Genomic DNA, 19,163 nt, shown 5'->3' on the forward strand with positions numbered 1-19,163 from the left:
GATCCTTCCAGGTTCTGTAAAAGATTTTAATTTTGTTTCTAATTTTTGCCTCTTAACAGTAAAACTTTCAAGTATTGCTTCCTAACAGTATACAATGTAATTAGAAAAAAAAAGAAAAAAGAAAAAACCCAAACAAACCAGAAGAATTACTTTTTTCTTTTGCTTTGTCAGAAGGCTGTGAAGTGGGTCAGTGGAGCGAGTGGGGAACTTGCAGCAGAAATAACAAAACATGTGGATTTAAGTGGGGCTTGGAAACGAGAACAAGACAAATTGTGAAGAAGCCAGCGAAAGACACAATACCGTGCCCAACCATTGCGGAATCCAGACGGTGTAAAATGGCCATGAGGCATTGTCCAGGAGGTAAGCGTAGTCCACAAAAATCTTTGTGAGCTTTCCTTAAATTAAATCCTATTTCTAACTTGAAAAAAGAGCTATTTCACCTCAGCTAAACAGGAAATTGTCTCTGTTCTGCCAGCCAAGGCTGAAAGGCAGCAATACTACTTCAGTCCTAGTCTATATAGCAAGACTTCAGGAAAACACTCAGTGTAGGAGTGATCAGTCCCTCGGGAGACTGTGAAACTGTGCTTCTCTTGGTGTGGTATCAAGGCTTTTTCAAAGAGGTGCCTCATGGAAGAACCATAACAGGTGGCAATTTGAGCTTCAGCATTAAAACCACGCTGGTAGTGGAATAATTGTTCTGCACATGGCAGGAAAGTTGAGGATTGTAAACCTCTCTGCGAGTGGCACACCCACTGCTGGTGTGATGGGTAAATTAAAAGAAGTTAGTTGCACATGGCATTCTTAGCTGCAACTATTAGCTGGAATATGTTATTTATTTTGAATATTGTAGGTCGGGGCCAAACTGTGGTAGATGTGATACAAGCAGAACTGTGATAGATACCAAGATTTTCAGCATGAGACCAGTTTATGGCAATTACCACAAGTAAATAAAAGACATACTAAAATTTCTTTATCATGGTGTTCTAAGACTTAAGTGATGATGCTGATTTGAAAAAGGAAATTGAGTTTCAAATTTGTGTTCAGTTTTTTAGACCCCAAAGTGGAGACACATCACTGGTAGGGGGTTTTTGTTATCTTTTTAAAGTGTTTTCAGCTGTGCATCCTGAACACAAACAGGTTTCAAAATTTGTAGGAGAGGTGGGTGATCAACAGGTGATAAGGATGCCATTCCTTTTGGAATCATGGGCTTAAAGAAAGATGCAGGCTTGAATGAACTCCAAGAGATCTCTAGTCCAATCTCCTGCTGCTAGCTGGGTCAACTGTGAGATCAGACAAATAAAAAAGGAATAAAGGGTTGAAGAATCCTGAGAAAAGCCATAACCTGATGAATAAAATAAACCAGAAACAGTCTTAGAAAAGGTACATAAATAAGTTTGCTTTGTGTTTTGGGATTGTTTAAGATGTCTGTCTTGGCTTGAACATTCTGTTCACCAGTATGTGTGTATATTATACATAAAGTTTTAGCTTACAGATTAAATCTGTGCAAGCTTCATTTTTGTCTCTAGGACACTGACACAATCTGGAAGAGTATATGAAGTTGATTCTCTATTATCCAGGTTAACAATCTATTACACACTCTGCCTCCCAGTCCCACTCCCTATACTCATAGACCCATGCAAACATAGTGCATAGGCACAGAGGTACTGGGGTACATTGTACAGGACAGTTAATCTGCAACCTAAATAAACTTCTCAAAGACATTGAAGAGTGGAACCTACAAAATGAACATCTCTATAGGGAAGAAAAAGAAAAGGTAAAATGAAGGCTGATTTGGCCTGCTGTGGTATCTATGTCATGGTATCTTTGAATGTGAGTCAGCTGCCTCTACACAAGATAGCTACACTTACTAGTGCTTCCAGCTTGCTGAGTGTTCCAGTTACTTCTAACAAACTCCAAAGCCCAAATGGGGCTAGTGATCAAATCATGTGAGGAAATATTTTACTGCTACAATTTAAGGAAATGAAAAGAGCCCATGTGACATTCTGCAAAATCTCTAATGAGTATTTTGTTTCTCTTTTTTTTTGCTGTTCAAATGCATGAAGTTTAGCTTGTAGAGGAAAACTTGAGAAAATTTCAGAATGTTCTCAATTCAACATCATGTGGACTAAATTTATGTACCCAGTGTGTGAAGAGGGAGATATTTCATGGATGCAGTGCCCAGCTTCTTTATAAACACCTGGCAAGCAGAAATGTGGGTTTAGTCTTGATAACTTAGTTAGCACACAAATTATTCAAATTGTTGTAAATAGTTTGAGAAATGTGCTTAAGTGAACCCTAGTATTTGTGAATACTGTAGCATGCTCATATAACTGTGTTAGTTTGGAGCCGTTGAATGTTCATGCCTTTTTGTGGCAGATTCTCTTAGGCTGTTTCAAGTTCTCTTGTCCAGCAATTCAGGTCACTGCTTGAAGATTTACATCTCAAATTTATCTTTTAAAAGGCACAGTGGCTTTCCTAAGAGTTAGGATATTTATTGTCTAGTCTGTATCAAGATCTTTGATCAAATCTCTGCATTTTTTTTCACTGTGTATCAGGAAAGTTGTTGCTGCAAATACAAATTCAGTGTGAAAGGCTTGTAGTACTCTTTCATGGGCTCTAGTAAATCTTAAAGATTACAGTCCTCTCCTCCCATGGTGTGGAATCCCCTGCATGTGTTTTCAGAGATAAAAATATATATGTACAAAACTGCAGGTTTTCTTCACACTGAATGCCGATGCTTAACCACTTCTATGCCATCATATAAAACACTGCCCACGTGTAAACTCCTTTCTCTCTCCTAAGAAACTCCTGGGAGTGAGTGTGTTAGTGGTGTTTTAAGTGCCTAGGGTATGTTTTCCCCAGACCTCATTATCTTTGCAGGTGAGGAAGCCACAGAGATTGCCCTGTGTAAAACTCCTGCTTTGTAGTATGTTTTCATTACTATATATACAAGACTGGTCTGAGATCCCATTCCTTCATCACGTTTTAGTTAGCAGGTTGCCCCATTAAACACTCAAAATGTTTTGTTGCTTATTTGATCACTGTGACGTGGTGGGAGGCAGAGACACTGGTTACGTAGAAGCTCAAATGAAGCAGATCCTGGCTGCTAAGGAAGAGATTCTGTGTCTTTAAAAAGATATGGTATTTTCCTAATGTTAGGAATTTTGTAATTGAGCTTTTAAACTGAGGAAATAAGAGAAAAAAAAATGTAAGGATAGCACTACTGGGAGACTGAAGAACCATGATCCCTGTAAATGTCAGTTGAGAGGCTCTTAATAAATCCTTTCATCCTAATGTTCTCAGTACAGAAACTCACACAAATGTGGAGAATAAGTATTGGATTATAGAGCTAAGATGGTTGTAGATTGTGATGGATTAAACTGAGCACAGGAAGTAAGGATATTTTTGGTAGAATAGGGTCAAATAAAGTGCTTTTGTCACATGCTTTCTACTTTTGTACGTTTTACAGTTACTATTTTTGGTCCACACTAAAGGAGAACTTCCAAAACAGATTTTTACATGTTTGCAGTAGGAGGTGAATTAAATTCTGTATTCCTACTAAGTACTTCATTTGTTACCCATCTGGCCATATGGCTGTGGTACAACTCTAGTCGATGATAAATTCTTTATCCCTTTCCCAGTAATTCCCAGTATATCCAGAGATACCTGCTGGAATGCAAGTGAAAGCTGATTTCACTTCTTTCCTACTGAAGCCAGCAACAAAACAGCCTGATTGATTTCACATTTGTTAGTGATATTTTCTTATTGTCAGTAGTAATTGATTTAACTGTTATTACGATATGGAAATGTCACATTTGTGTGTCTGTTAATGTTATGTATGTTACCTTGTGGTTTTAGTGTAACGTGACATACTATGAGAGGTTAGATTTAAAAAAAGGAGGTTTGGATCATTCAGACCACCTTCTACCCATGCCAGTCCTTCCTGGTAAGGAGTTTTCTTCTCTTTAGCTCAAAAAGAGAGAAAACCACAATTTTTTAAAAAGAGTGATTGTGTTAAGCGATGTGGAAGTCAGCAGGCAGAAATGTTCAATAGACTGATTAATCTTGCTGTCTTGATTTTTTCCCATATATTTACTATAAATATTTTATTTTAACTCCTATTTTTATGTTCCTCATGTTCACCTCAGTAATTGCTCCTCTTTTGTTTGTACATTTGGAGAACCTGTAGGTTGCTTTCATTTTTCTTATTAAGTATTACACAAGCAAGCAAAGCAGCTCTCTATTTCTTTTAGTCTTCCATCAGACTGCACTTCTTCAAGCTGTCTGCTACATGAATATTACTCTATGCCAAACTCTTGCCAACTTTTGCAAACACACATTGCTGGCTCATGTCCAGCCTCTCATCCACCAGCACCGCCAAATCCTTCTCGCTCACCAAAGCTTTCTGTTCCCCAGGCTCAACAAACCCAGTTCCTCCAGTCTCTCTTCACAGAGCAAGCGCTCCAGCTCCCATCCATGTTGGTGATGCTGTGCCAAACTCTATCAATATCTTTCTTGAACTGTGGGACTAAAAGCTGCATATGGTATTCTAGATCTAGTTTGATGGATGTTAAATAACGGGAGATGATCACTTTCCTTAATCTGCTGTCTGGCTGTGTTATCAAGTCAGCAGATTGAAGGAAGTGGTCACCGCTGACAGGGCACAAAACTGACTCACATTTAGCTCAAGTTTCATCAGGACCCCTCAGGTTTCTTCCCAGCAGAGCTGCTCTCCAGCCAGTCAGTATCCAGCCCATATTTTTTCAGGGAGTACTTCCTTCCCAGGTGCAGCATGTTGGTCTTTGTTGCATTTCCTGAGGTTCCATTCAGCTAAATGAATCTTTTCTTCATAAGAGTGAAATGAAAAAATAAAAAAGGTCAAAATAAGTGTAGCACCAGAACTCAATGAATAATCTTTGTCGTCAGGCAGTTGATCACATTCTTTTGAGTTTTTTGGTACATCTGCACTGTAGTACACAGTGCTGAAAAGTTTGTAAGTCAGGACTCTTTTCAGACCTTCATTTATACATTGTACTTGTAGTCTGTCTCAACACACGATACCTACAAACACTGTCTGCCTTTTGAGAGTCAAGGCTAAGGCTTTCCCTAGGTGGGTCGCAGTAAACATAACCCCTTTTTTGTCTGTCTCCTCTTGGTTATGTTATGTTGCGATAAGAGCAGATAGCCTAAGTGGCAGAGGTTGGTCCAGGAACAGCAAGAACTGTTGCCTCCTCCGTGCGGACAGTCAAGTACTTGGCTAGGTTGGACCAGTAGACTGTGTAGGCACCACCCTTGTAAGTTTCCAAGACCTGACTCAACAAACCCTGGACAAACTGGTCTGAATGGTCTTGATCCTATTGAGAACAGGTGTTTGGACTGGGGACCTGAATGATTCTGTGTTTGAATAGCAGAACGTGCTGTGGGTTTAGGCTGAAAGAAGAGTGTTCGTGCTGTTTTGGCTTTGCAAAATTTCTGATATCTTCCGCTCCCAATTAGAGAGAAGCTGGAATGACTGGTTGTAGGGAATAGGAACAAAACTAATCTTTACTGTGGTTGTTATAGTGCTGAGATCTCTTTATTTGGCCTATTTTATTGTTATTGAAATTATATGCAGAGTATGTGTAATGTTTTGAATATAAAGCTAACTGTTTTTTCATGCATTTCTGAAATTAGCCTTAATCAGGATGAAAACTTAGTTTGAAGTGCTGATTTCTTAATTTATGTATTATTATTTGACCTATTCACTTAATTGTCTTTGGCTATATGCTGCACACTTCTGAATTCAAAATCATGCATAGGATCTAAAAGATCTATAGCACAATGTGCCTCTATTTTGAGTTAATGCACTATGGCAGTCTAAGAAAACACTGAAAGACCAGCAGAAGAACTGTAGAGATGCAGCTATAGAACTGTATTTTAGAGTTGCTATGACTTTTTAATCCTTAAAGAAAAGTCCAGTCTAATTTGTGGACATTTTTAATAAACTGAGGATTTCATTCTGTTGTTAGTTAAGTCATGACATAAATGTATGTGTCAAGTTAGAGATAAAAGAAAACGATCCTACTTAGAAAAGATTATAAGTTGATGCATGATCTGAAGAGGAATGGTAGCAAACACAAAGCATTGTGGCTTTGGGGAAGATGCCAAGATTTACATACAGGACTTACTGCTTTAGTTAGTATTTCATGAATCTTGAAGGTATTGGAATATTATTTACCACTGTATTACTAAAATTTAGGGTGTACAAGACTTACTAGTATTTTATATAAGACTGTAGTACATAGAATTTACAACAATATACTGTCATTGCCTACTGCAGCTCTCTGTTAAGTTTGCAGTAGCTTTTTTTGTGCTCACCAGGCAGGTAGAAACTGCGTTAAGTGTAGCTCCACTGAGTACTGACTTTGCCAGAATACTGGGATCACCAAGCCGGCTTGCCTCCTTGATGCACTTTGTGCATGCCAACTACACTCTGGCCAAGAAGGCTTGGCCTTAGCTTGCCTGAAAATATAACCCATAATTTTCAGTTACAAAGCATGAATCAAAGCTTTTGAAGGAAAGAAGGAAAACCCACTTCAGCATCAGTTTGCAAGAAGTAACTCCACCAAAAACACTTAGGTACACAGTGCAGGTTGGAAAAGCAATAGTAATGAAAAAATATTTTTGTGAGTATTTTAGTTGATGGCCATTCTGCACATTTTGTGAAGGAGCTAGTAAGTGGGAGCAAGAAAGGACAAGATAATAGTCCAAAGTAGTTTGGAGGCTTTCCAGGAAACAAGAACTGTTTTATAGTGTGGCTTAACCCTCAGAGCCTGGCATGCTTGTTAGTACATTTGTTCAGGAAACAGGCTTTTGTCAGCTGCAGATTCTGCTTGTCTGGATTGTCAACATCTGCTTCATACAGAGAATGTTGTGCTGTGAGTATTAAAACGTGGGTCTTTTTCTGTTCTTTAGCTGATCACATTCAGAAGGGACTGCAGCATTTGAAAACTAATTGTAAAGGAAATCTAGAGCCTGAAGAAAATGAAACACATAATACTGCTCATTTCAGTGAAAGAGCCTGCAAATAGACTACATATTTTAATTAAGGCACATAGGCAAGAGCTATAGTTATATCATCAATAGTCAGTAAGTTTGAACCAGCTTCTAAAAAGACTGCAAATGTTCCTGACTCTGTTTGGTAATAATAAAAACAGTGGAAATCGAATCATAAGTAGTTTCAGGTTGGAAAGGACCACAGAGGGTCATCTAGTTCAGCCTTCTGCTCAAAAATCCTGAGAAAATCAGGATTAGCTTTTACTCTGACAATTCTCAGACATTAAATATTTTCCCTTTCTTTTCATAGTTCTATTCCTCTTCATATGCTTATTTCTGAGAGGATGATTTTCAAATTATAGGAAAAAATGAGATTGTTTTTATTTGTTTCAAAGTAGAAAATATAGAAATGCACAGGAAATTTGTAGTTATGTTTTCATGACATTTGCATTCATTGACAGATGTGCATGCATACATGTACCTGTATTGGAGCACTTCTCTACCTGATGCCTCTTAGATTTGCAAATAGAAGTGTACCTCTCACCTGTTAGCATACTACAAAATAACTGAAATCAAGAAACTCTGATTTTTCTTTTCTGCATTAAAATATATTTTCTATAATCTTTTTCTTAGAAACAAAGAACCTATACTAATATCTCCTTTGCATTTTTCTTTTCTTTTTTTGAGCTGAGAGAGCAAATAACTCTTTCACATCTGCATTTGATTCATATTCATTAAAATGGGATCAAGTGTAAACTTAGTGTGATTTTAAAAAACAGCTGTTATTTTCCTATTATGTTTTTGGGAGCAATCCATTCCGTAGTTATTTTCCAAAGGGAAAATGCAATCCGATTAGACTCATATTTGAAAATAGTTAGAAATAGTTTTTGTAAGCCATGAATATCGGTTTGAGGAGCAGTTATGTTTAATTCTGAAACCAACTGCTATCGATCAAGGACCAACATGCAGATATTGGACATGCAGAAAAGTCTCCTCTTTGATGTTACTAGATTACATTACCTTACATGGCTTGATGATCGAGGTGGCTCTCAAAGCTCTGTGAACAAGATATGGCTGTTCACTCATCCTCCTCCTTTTTCTATGTGTTTGAAATCAGGTCAGTTAAAATAAGTGGCTAAGCAGTTAAATGCTCTGAAAAAAATATCAGCGCTTACTGAAAATAATCCTTCTGAGATTTAGGTAATTTAGGTAACCCAGCATTTGGGTTTGCATTTTCCTTGAAAATGGTACGGTTGATTTTGCATGGGAATTGAGGTGACTTTTTATTAAGTTACAGTGCTCCTACAAAACTTTTTTGCTGTTTTTGTCTGGATAAATATTACTATGTGTTACAACTGAAATTATTAATATTTGTAGGTTTGTGTGAATATGATGAAATAATATATTACTTATATTTAAACCTGTAACTTAGCTTAGAGAGATATAAATAGCCTAAATTTCCTTGGAGTGCTCTTGTAACGAAGTGTGGTTTTGGTTTGCTTTTTTAACTAATGGCTCACATTTTTAAAGCGTTTAAGAGACTTCATTCTCTTTGACCGAGCAGAATTTAAAAATGCATAAACTAGAAATAAAATCTGTCTAAAGTGGCCTTTAGAGGGTACCTTTCATGGCATTAGCAAAACACTTTTGTGGAAAAGCATAGTTGTCATCTGATTACTGTTTCAGTTTTCCTTCTTTAGCACTACTGCCCAAAGCGTATCTTGTAATGGATTGTGGATACGTGAGTGCATGGTTTTACCTCTATGTACCTATCAGGACAATTCAGCCTCTGGAAATCTATGTATTGTTTTATCGTATTGACAGCATACATTTTAAACTTATTTTCAAAGGTTTATGAGGGAATTACTGGCAGTGCAGAAGAGCCAAATCAAGTGCATTTTTTCCTTCCTTCTGAATATAAATTGTTCTTCAATCCTCCTTTTTAATTAAAGTAATAGGAACTATTTTCTTGGGAAGTCTTTTCCATAGCTTTTCCAATCATTAAAAGGTTGTATGCACAATTTATTTATTGCCATTATTATATTTTAGACCAGATAAATACTTTCAACATGTGTGTTTCCTTAAGTACACCATATTTCAGAAGTAGCATGAGTATCGTGTGATGCAGTGTCTCCTATGGGAGTTATCTGTTTTTAATGAATAGCTGAGTGTACTAGAGTGTAAATCCTCGTAAATGATCAGAGTATGAGTTAGAACAGTCCCATGGCAGTTATACAATTCAGGGCTGCTTAAAAATACTGAAGGCGAGCCAGCTGCTAATCCACATGGAAATACAAATACTGAAAAGAGCTGTAGCTGATCCAAGTGCACCAGATTGAATTTGTCCATAAAAGGTACTTGACAAATTTTATTGTACGTGCCCTTATGAAGTAAGTCCTGTTGGTTCTTTGTCTTTTCCTCCTTCTGAAACTACAATCCACTTGTAGGAGGAAAAGCCATATACATGCTCACTTCTGATTCTTGACAAAACAGCTATTTTTGTACACTATAGTGTCAGCACTTTCAGTCACAGTAGAGAAAACAGCAAACACTTACCTGCCCAAGATTATATTTTATTCCCTTAGGATCAGTCAGTAAGACACGTTTCTGTGCATATCCTCTCCCAAACCACAAGCCTGAGTATGGCAGGTCTGGAGAGCCATCTGCTTCAGATGTGGCATGAATAGAAAGCAATTAGCCTCCCTCATTTTTTTAAGGATTCAGTAGGGCTTTCCTTGCACAGAAGTCTCTTCTTAAGTAATAAACCTATTAGGCTTTGCAGAAATTATTTGTTTTCACAACATTGATACAAGGGCCACAGCCTGACTGTTCCACCATCTTCCCTGGCACAGGGGTGAGACTGGCAGGTCTGTATTTCCCAAGGTTCTCTTTTCTGCACTTTTTCAGTATGGATACAATATTTCCGTTTTCCCAGTCACCTGGTACTTCACCTGACTGCCATGGTTGCTTAAGATCATGGAGAGGGACTTGGCAACTACGTCAACCAATTCCCTCAGGGCTCTGAGGTGCATCTCATCAGGTCCCAAAGGCTTATGTATATTCAGGTTCCTCAGGTGGTCAAAAACCTGATCTTCTCTTGTGGTGGGATGGACTTTGCTTGCCTGAATTGTGTCCATTCACTCAAGAGGTGTGAGAAGAGAGGTTACCAGTGAAGACTGAGGCAAAAAAGTTGTTGAATACTTAGCCTTCTCCTCATCTGTTGTTATCAGTTTTGTCAGTTTTGCTCATCAGGGGAGTACACTTTCTTTGACCTTCATTTTCTGGCTGACATACCTGTAGAATCTGTTCTTGTTACTTTTTGCATCCTTTACTAAGTTCACCTTCAGCTGCACCTTGGCCTTCCTGACCCCATCTCTACATAACCAGGCAGAGTCCCTATATTCTTCCCAGGATACTTGGCCCTGCTGCCATTACCTGTGTGTTCCCTTCTTGCCCTTTAGTTTGACCAGCGGGTCTTGAGTCAGCCATGCTGGTCCTTGCCTTCCTTTCCTGATTTCTTACACCTACTCCTCTGCTCTATGGAAGGCATCCCTGAAGTTCTGCCAGCTCTGTTGTACTCTCTTGTCCCTGAGGGCAGTTTCCCAGGGGGTCCTATTGACTAGTTCCTTGACCGGCTGGAATTTTGCTTTCCTAAAATTCAGGGTCCCAACTTTTTGCCTGACTGATATCCCTCAGGACTATGAACTCCATCAGTGCATGATCACTGTAGCCCAGGCTGCCTCCAGTCCTGATGTCACTGATTAGCTCACTTGCTTTGGTGTAAGTAACCACGGTCATACTCCTTGTACAGTACCAATGTAAATTAAATTATCTCAGTATACTTCACCCTTCCATTTGCAGTAGGCTAACAGTGTAGATGTAGCTGATTAGAGTTGCTTGGCTGTTGAGGTAAGAACTCATTACACTGCTGTAACTTGTTTGTGATGGTGTGTCTGTACCCTTAATAATAGCTTTCTTATTCTGGAGAATAATTTTGAATGCTCTGTGGCAATCTAAGGTAGCCTAAGACAGGAGCCTCATGAATTCAGGCTGAATTCAGCAGAAGTTGTTTACTCCTATCTTACAACCAGAGGGGGCAAATGAAGAGGGTAAAGAATATGGGAAAGATGAGGAGAGAGGAAAGAATCTGAGAAAGAGTTATGGCTTCTTCCTGTTCTTTGGCTCTTTAGACAAGAAAAAATCACATAAGGACATGTGGATCCTAATTAATAGCTTTGTTAGCCAACAGTAGAAGATAAAGTCTATCCACACGTGCTGGTTCACTGACATTGTAATGCATTTTAAAATCAGACACACAAGGTGCAGTTCTACAGTGATGTGTAGTTCAGAGCTCCCAAGCTGGTGCTGCATAAGGTAGCTCAAGAAACAGGAAGTTTAAAAATGAGCATAGTGCTGTGCAGGAGTTAATGACCTCTGCTGAGAGACAGCATTTATTGGATCTGGCATGGTGCTGTGCAGATATAATGTTTTCAGATCATGAGGTACTGTGTTTACAATGAAGAACTGTGATTTGCTATATGGGTGCATAGCTCAAGAGTGCTAACTTGAGGGACTCATTCCTTTGTGGGGTTTATTCCTGTCTAATTATTACAGAAGGGCTCGCAATAACTCTGTAATGGGACATTGCTTAATTCATAAATGCAGCAGCCTCCAGTACTCTGCTGAAAGCCAGATTTAATTTAATTACCTTGAACCAGACGGCTACAGGAGTGAAGGGGGAGTGCCAAGAGAGAACATGTGAAGGAACAATCTCTCCAGCTGCTCTCACTTGATTGAGTGGCCGCCAGTGTCAGAGCTAGGCTGGAGTCAACTGCACTGATTTTTTAGGTTGTGCTGTGGAAGTCCTTCATAGAGAGCTTCTAGATACGTCTGCATCTTTACTTCTCATGAGCAGCACAAAAGAAGGGAAATGGTAGAAAAAAGCTGCTGCTTTTTTAAATTTATTTATTGTTGCTTGGTTTGGCCTTTTTTTTTTCCTATCTTTTTAGAGCTTTCTGAGATAACTTGAGATCACTTTATTTCTGATTGGAAAGTTTGGACACCACTGATTCCTATAGTACATTTTGCTTTGCACCTCAGAGGTGAATGCAAAGAACTTCCTTTTGAACACTTTGAATTCCAGGTTCATTCTGAAGAACTGCAAAACTTATTGCAGATAATGTTTGGTAAAGGAGTGGAAATGTGAGCAAAGGGAAAGCAGGAACTGCTCGTGATGAACAGGGCATCCCCATTATGGATTGATTTTACATGGTGTTGTACCCATTAAAATGGATAGATTTAAATAATTTTCTGGGCACAGGCTTAGGAATGAATTAGCCTAAAATGAGTAGTAACATGTAAATAGCAATGCAATATCATGGGGGTATCTCAGTACTGTACCTCTGTCAGTATAACATTCTGCACCAAATGATCAAGCATTTGACTGCAAATGAGAAGCAGTATTAATCATGATGGAAAAAATACTGCACCAAATGTTTGGTTTCTGAAGGGGCTCTTTTATGCTTTTATGCAGAAAGTCGTCTCTCTTAAACACATTTATTTTATGTATATAAACTAACATAGTTCAGATTTTTAAACTAGCACTTCAGATTTTGAAGGGGCCCCAAAAGTATGATCTAAAGTGTTCTCCAATGAATTACTATTTGACATCATCTTTGCCATTTAATGTGAGAGTTTATCAGTTTGTGTATCTTTATACAGTGTGAATCAGGTATTGCAGTTCAAATGAGGGCTGAGTTTATACGGCCTTACACAGCACTTCAAGTTTGACACTTTAACCCTATGTTGTACACATCTATTTACTGTGTAGAAGTATTGCACAGTAGCAAACGTTTAGATCATCTTTTCAGACTGTTCTTGTAGAACTTGATTAGCTTGGCTGTTCATATATTTGTCCATTTTAAGCCTTTTAACTCAAATTATAATTTATTGGTTTCCTATGAGCATTCCTTGGCATTCTTAGCTGATCGTACGCATAAGTGTGATGATTTCTGCAAAGCTGGCACCAGGTGGGTGGTATCTCGTTGCAAAGAGCAGTAGCAGAAGGACACCAAAGCAGGTACTTTACAGCATGTCAGATTTATTAAAAACTTCAAGAAGTTCAAACAGGGGGCATGACTTGCAACTCAAACATAGGTGCTTGTAATATCATGTAAAGAGCGCAGGTGTTTCCAATGACAATAATATCCCATGTTAGCACCACAGCACGTTAGAGTGAACTCCTGACAAAAATGGCAGCCAGCTGTTAAATTATTCTACTTCTCCATCAGATACAAATGCAGATGTCTTGAATGAGCTGCCAACTGTACTTATACAAAAAGTTAAGCACAGTAGAAAGAGTACTGTAAAAACTGTCACAATTATTTTCTTAATTCATTGCTTTTAATATTGCACAATGAGACCTTAGTTGTTGACTAGAGGCAAGTGCCAAGCAGTTTTGATCAGATCTAGCATAGCTGCCCTGAAGCTAGATTGCAGCTATCTTTAATACTGTAGTATCTTCAATACCGACAAAGCTGCTACGTTTATCTGCTACTTGACATGACAAATGCCTAAAGGGTTTCTAAAAAAAGAGGTAGTTATAAACTACCAAAAAGATGATTAAATTCCAGCTTTTTATTTTTGCTCTGAATTTATGGACCAGATGATTTTGTTACCTCCTCATTTACCATCTGTTCCTTATAACATCTAAACTAGAAGAAACAACTTCTGTGAGGCCTTGCAAAACAAAAACACCATTTGGTCAAATATAGAGGATAGTTTTAAGCATTGCAAAAGATTGTGCAGGAGAGATGCACTAAAAATCATTTTGCAACTCTGCCATATAACGCTAGGAGTGATATATGAGTAGGACTATTTGAGTGTATTTACAACAGGAAAGAAGAGATTGTATTTGATAACTGATAGGTGAAGAAATGTCTGGGCCATAAAAACTCCACAGCTAAAAAAATATCTGAGCAAGACCTGTGTCAGGCTTCAAATCACTGCTCTGATTAGGCAACTGGAATAGCTGGTGGAAGGTTTCTGGCTAGGAGAATACAGTGTGGCAGTATAAAGGGAGGTGAGTCTTGAAGCAAAAGGAAGTTGGTTTCAAGATCATTACAGACTGTGTCAGTGTGATAATACAAAATACTGACATTCTGATGTAATGGTCAGAATCAGTTTTTCATAGTCATTGTAGGTGATTCTATATATATCCTGTGCAGGATATGTGAATAGATGCTATCAGCTGTAGTTTGCAGCACTCGGCACATGATTATTCTGCCACCAGACTTTCTTAATCGTCTCTGCAACCCAATGCCAGCTTGAGCGTAGGCTGTAATAATACCTCTTTTGAGAGCAGGGGAAGCCGGTGGATCATGAGCCCTACATATATAAATGGAAAAATCCTGGGAGATAAGGTTCATTTTTTTCCTTGCAGCTGTGGCAAGGAAAAAGAGAAGAGGATTTATCATTTCTGCAGAACTCAGAAATAGAGATGACCCAAAAAACAGCAAAGTGTTTTGTGAGAAGGTTTATAACATGCTGAGTACTTCTTTCAACTGGGCTTTTTAATTAAATAAGTAATTGTTCTTAAAATTTCAAGCTTGAAAAAAGGAGTTGATTCATACATCTTTTCCAGAATCATGTTTTTTTGGGTGGAGTATGTTGTGAAATAATAATATATTACTTTTTTCTTAGTTTTCTTCTAAACATCTGAATTATTTTTTCAGGGAGATAAAAGAAATTCCATTTCTTTAGAAAGAACGTTCTCTCCCTTTTATTACAGTGTCCTGGGTTTAGAGTATCTCAAATTGTGACTCAAGCTTATAAAGCATTCTCCTCCAAGTTTTTTGGGGGAGATAGTTATCTGGAATAGGTCAGTGGTGTTTTATAGATCAGTTCCTATTACTCTCTCATAGCATTGATGAGTGTGAACTTTTTGACAGTTCTTGCCAAAAGTCAGAGGTTCCATCAAAGCCAGCAAAGTTTCATTGCTTGGTTGGTTTAAACAAGAAGCAAATCTGTCTGTTTTGTAATCATTAGTTGTTCCATGAAGTAATGGGACCTCAGAATTTAAAGTGAATGTAAAATAGGAGCAAGTGTATAACTCACTTCATCGTGCAATTTTAGAACCACTCTAATTCAGTGAAGGTTGTCCTAGAAGAAATTATAAAAAAAAAAAAAAGAGAGATACTTTCCCCAACCAATTGTAGGTATAAAATAGGAGTTTAAATAGCGTTGCTGGAGTTGGAGTTATAACTGCCTGCATCAGCGTGTGCACTTTGCAAAGCTGGGAGCAACATGTTTTGAAACAACCACTTAAAAATGATTATTCTTTTTTAGACAGCTGTCCAAGTCAGCATCTCTGTATCATCTTTCAGGGCTATTAAAGAAGGGTGTGGATCAATTGATAGGGGTGTATTTTATTTTTCTCTGTGAACCAAAATTTCATCTAGTTGTACAATTAACTGTGTAAACTCTCTAGAACTGGTAGAGATTTCATGTCAGCTCACTAGCAATTGAATTGATTTATTTACCCTTTGTACTTACACTGATTTTTCTAATGGTCTTTTTCTGAGACAAAAACAAGAGTACAGGGGAAAACTTTCTTAGTGAGAACAATGTGATGTTCAAACTTTTGTCTTCTCACAATGTGATGTTCAAACTTTTGTCTTCTCCCTCAATCAAAAATGACTGATTTTGTAAAGACAATTTTTCAGGGAGTGAAATACTGATACTGTCAGTGTGGCCATGCTTCAGTTGCCAAAGAAAAGGTACAAATGCCCTGAAATCTGTAAGAGTATTCATCCCCTGTGGACACTTTAAGAAAGCTCAGATAGTTCCTTCAACTCTTTGAACTGTGAAAGTTACAATGTATCACTTGCAGGAATTGTTATAAAAAGGATTTACCTTATCACTTCCTGAAACAATTAAGAGGATAAAGTAGTAATGAAGACATTAATGGTAGTTCCCTGTATTGCGTTCTGATGTAATTTTCGTCACCAGTTTCCTGATTTCTTAAAGCTCAGCTGCTGGAACCACCACGTAATAACACTCTTAATGTTTTAGCTGTTTTCCTGGTCTTTGTAGCTGCAGGCATTAGTTGGAAAACATGGTCACTTTGAATGTTTCAACACCATAGATTGAATGAAAAGCACTGGAATTTAATTATTGCATTAAAATCTAGTGGTTTTAAATTTTACTTGCAGCTGGCTCAACATGGTTGTCAAACTTCTACCTGACATGCGACTCCAAAGAGAACATATTTAAAGGTTCTGGTTTAGAGTTTTCAATGTTTGCTAAAACGCTCGGCCTCATTTGACATATAGTTTGCGAAGAAGGGAATGTCTTGTAGGACTACAGATTTGGTTTTCATGGTATTTATGTAAAACTTAGCAGCAAAAAAATCGAGTGTTAATAGTGAAGGGACACTTCAGTGCAATGACCTAGCATACTAATTTGAGAATATTAGAAATTCATATTCTCTATTAGGTTCTGAAAAATGAGCTAATGCAATGCATTGTGACTGAGCAAAATAATAGCTGGTAATTTACTTCCTTGGTTTCTGTCAGCAGTTTTGTTTGTCTTGAATAGGTATAATTGTGTGTCCAAAAAGAGATTGCACTAAACCCAGTTTTGATCTAGTCAGACTTTCCAAATCCTGTATTAAGAACAGCAATTTCCTGCTACAGATAAAAATACTTCAGTCTTCAGTTATATTTGCATTTGGCTGGTAAAAAGTAGCTTTCTTTTAAAAATGTGTTACTTGTGGTCTTCAAAGCTGAGTTGATTGAAGCTATCCTATTACATTAACGTTCATGCTAATATGATGTTCAGCTGAGCCAAAATTAAAATTAAAAAAGCTCATTTTAAAGGGCCATTGAAGGCTGGTGATGTCCCCATGATACCACAGCTATGAGATTTTGAAAGCAAGCACTTTCTGATTGTTTAACAGTCCCGAGCTGTGGGAAGGCGAAAGTGTGGGAGGTTTCAAGCCTAACCCATTCTACGGAAAATGAAGTGATATTAGTTACTGCCCTTAGCCATATGACTCAGTAGTCACTCAGAGAAACATTATTTACGCTTGGCAGAAGTTAATGCTAAACAAGCTCCATAGTCTCATTTTTGCTAGCAAACATATTTTCCCATTAAAAAGGAGCTAAAATGTACTTATGGTGATCTTACACTTCTGAAGATAAGTGCAAGAGATACTTTGTCTAGTTGGGAAGTTTTGGTGTGTTTTTCTGCCAAATTTATAAAAATAATGATAATAATAATCAGGTCTAGATCTTCCTTGCTTGAGGCTTCATACAGTGTTTATTACAGTCTAGCTTTATTTTGATGGAAAAATACCAGGAAATTGAGTATCTAATTGTGTATATAATGTTAAAATTTAGAAACGTTTTTGTCTGAGTTGCTGTGGTTCAACAGCCAATGTTTGTTATTCTGCTTTGATTTTTATACCTCTCAACACATTTTGCTAAGATATGGAAACTTAGATTTTGTGTGTGCTTAGTTTTTTCTGATTAAGTCTGGTATCTCTTATGTTTTTCATTTATACCTAAAGCTTACTGTGGTATCCCCAAAAGTGTTGAAGAGATTGGGACAATAGTTGTCTGTTTGTATATGATATAAACACTAACAAATATGCATACATGCATAGAACTACATGTTTGTATGCTTCCAAGCTTGCTAGTATTTCCTAAATCCATCAGATACTTGCAGCTAGAATAATTTTTATCTTTTGCTATTGGTGCTTCTTTTAATACACAACTGCTGTTGTTCAGGCTTTCAAAAATTTGTTCCATAACATTTTTGTTATTGTCATGCCCTACGGAGTGTCGAGCACTTTTGAACATTAGCTACTGAAGAGTATTCTTTCAGAAGGATGAGTGTGTTTTAAGAGAATCCTCCAGCTTTTTTCCAAATGCCTTACTGACTTCCAGTTGGACTTGCTGTTTTAAATCCCTCAGAGGTTTGTCAAAATGTCTGTCATAAAGTTAGTCTTTTCTGCCCAAGGTAATGGTATTGTAGAATGTGCCTGAGAATTTTGTAGTATTGTATTTCTCCACACTAAAATTCAAGATTGTAAAATGTTAGATTACAAATAGTCCTATTAAAACAAGTTTTCTTGTTTTTCTCAGAAGCAGTGTCCTAATTTATGAGATACTTCTGACTATGTTGCAGTTACACATATCAGCCCAAACAGGACAAATAATCTAGAGGTCATCTGCTGAACACTCAACAAGGAACCCTCCCTGAGTTTGGTTTAGAAATGGAGTTTGAAACAGTTTGGCAATAAAAATGTTTTTGTAGTATTCTTGGAATTGCCTGGTATTAGTGAAAATATACTCAATTTATTTTCAAGTATTTAAGACCTTAATTTTACAAGAGCAAAACCAAGGGATGGAATAGTTAAAGGAAGAGTGAGGGATAGAGATTTTTTTATTGTAGTACTTGTGAATTACATATTAGTTTGGAATAATGATAACACAGTATGTCTCTGAATACAGTCTGACCACACCCCTAGTATCCTAACCATGACCTCAAGAATATTTAGCTTTTTATATCATTGCAAAAACACCGTGATTTAATTTATCTTACCATTAAAAAGGGATGTAAAATCTCTCCTTAAAATCATGCCATAAGAACAAACTTTCTTTCAGGCTTTGAGAGCTTCCAGTACTGGCTAAAAGTAGAAATTGCAGAAGCATATGAAAATATTCAGATTGTGGTTAACGGATTGTGTTTTGTTTTGTATGATTATATTGTTATTGTACTGTGTATAATTGTGATACTTGATATACAGCTATTTTTCGAAATGTCAAGATGTGGCTACTAAATAACCCTAAAACTCCATTTCTTGGTTACTACAATAAATGATTTTCAATGGAATAATGCAGTTTGGAGAGGAAACATAGCTGTTGCTCACAGTGTGCATTTTTGTTGGGACATTTCTCCTTCTGGGGTGTTTTTTTTCTTTTACTTAGCTCTCTAACATAGCCGCAAAAAATTTGATATGTTTTCTTAAGTCTCTTGAGGAAGAAAAAATAAGAATCAATAGTATTTCATAATATTCTGTTCAAATCTTATGCATAATTTGTTGGTCCTGTATTGAGACAACA

The 19,163-nt window shown here is 37.4% G+C and overlaps 1 protein-coding gene across 2 annotated transcripts in view; it reads left to right on the forward strand.

Moving 5' to 3' along the window:
* The window catches only part of RSPO2 (R-spondin 2), a 104,923-nt gene that overhangs the window by 66,024 nt on the left and 19,736 nt on the right, over positions 1-19,163 (forward strand). The window contains exon 5 of one of the 2 annotated variants that reach the window (XM_027692537.1): positions 172-360. In XM_027692537.1, the coding sequence (XP_027548338.1) occupies positions 172-360 (189 nt within the window). The remainder of the gene's footprint in view (positions 1-171; positions 361-19,163) is intronic. The other variant, XM_027692538.1, reaches the window with a different exon arrangement.

Source organism: Neopelma chrysocephalum, unplaced genomic scaffold (genome assembly GCF_003984885.1).
Source record: "Neopelma chrysocephalum unplaced genomic scaffold, ASM398488v2 Primary Assembly neopelma1_86, whole genome shotgun sequence".
Lineage (NCBI taxonomy): Eukaryota > Metazoa > Chordata > Aves > Passeriformes > Pipridae > Neopelma > Neopelma chrysocephalum.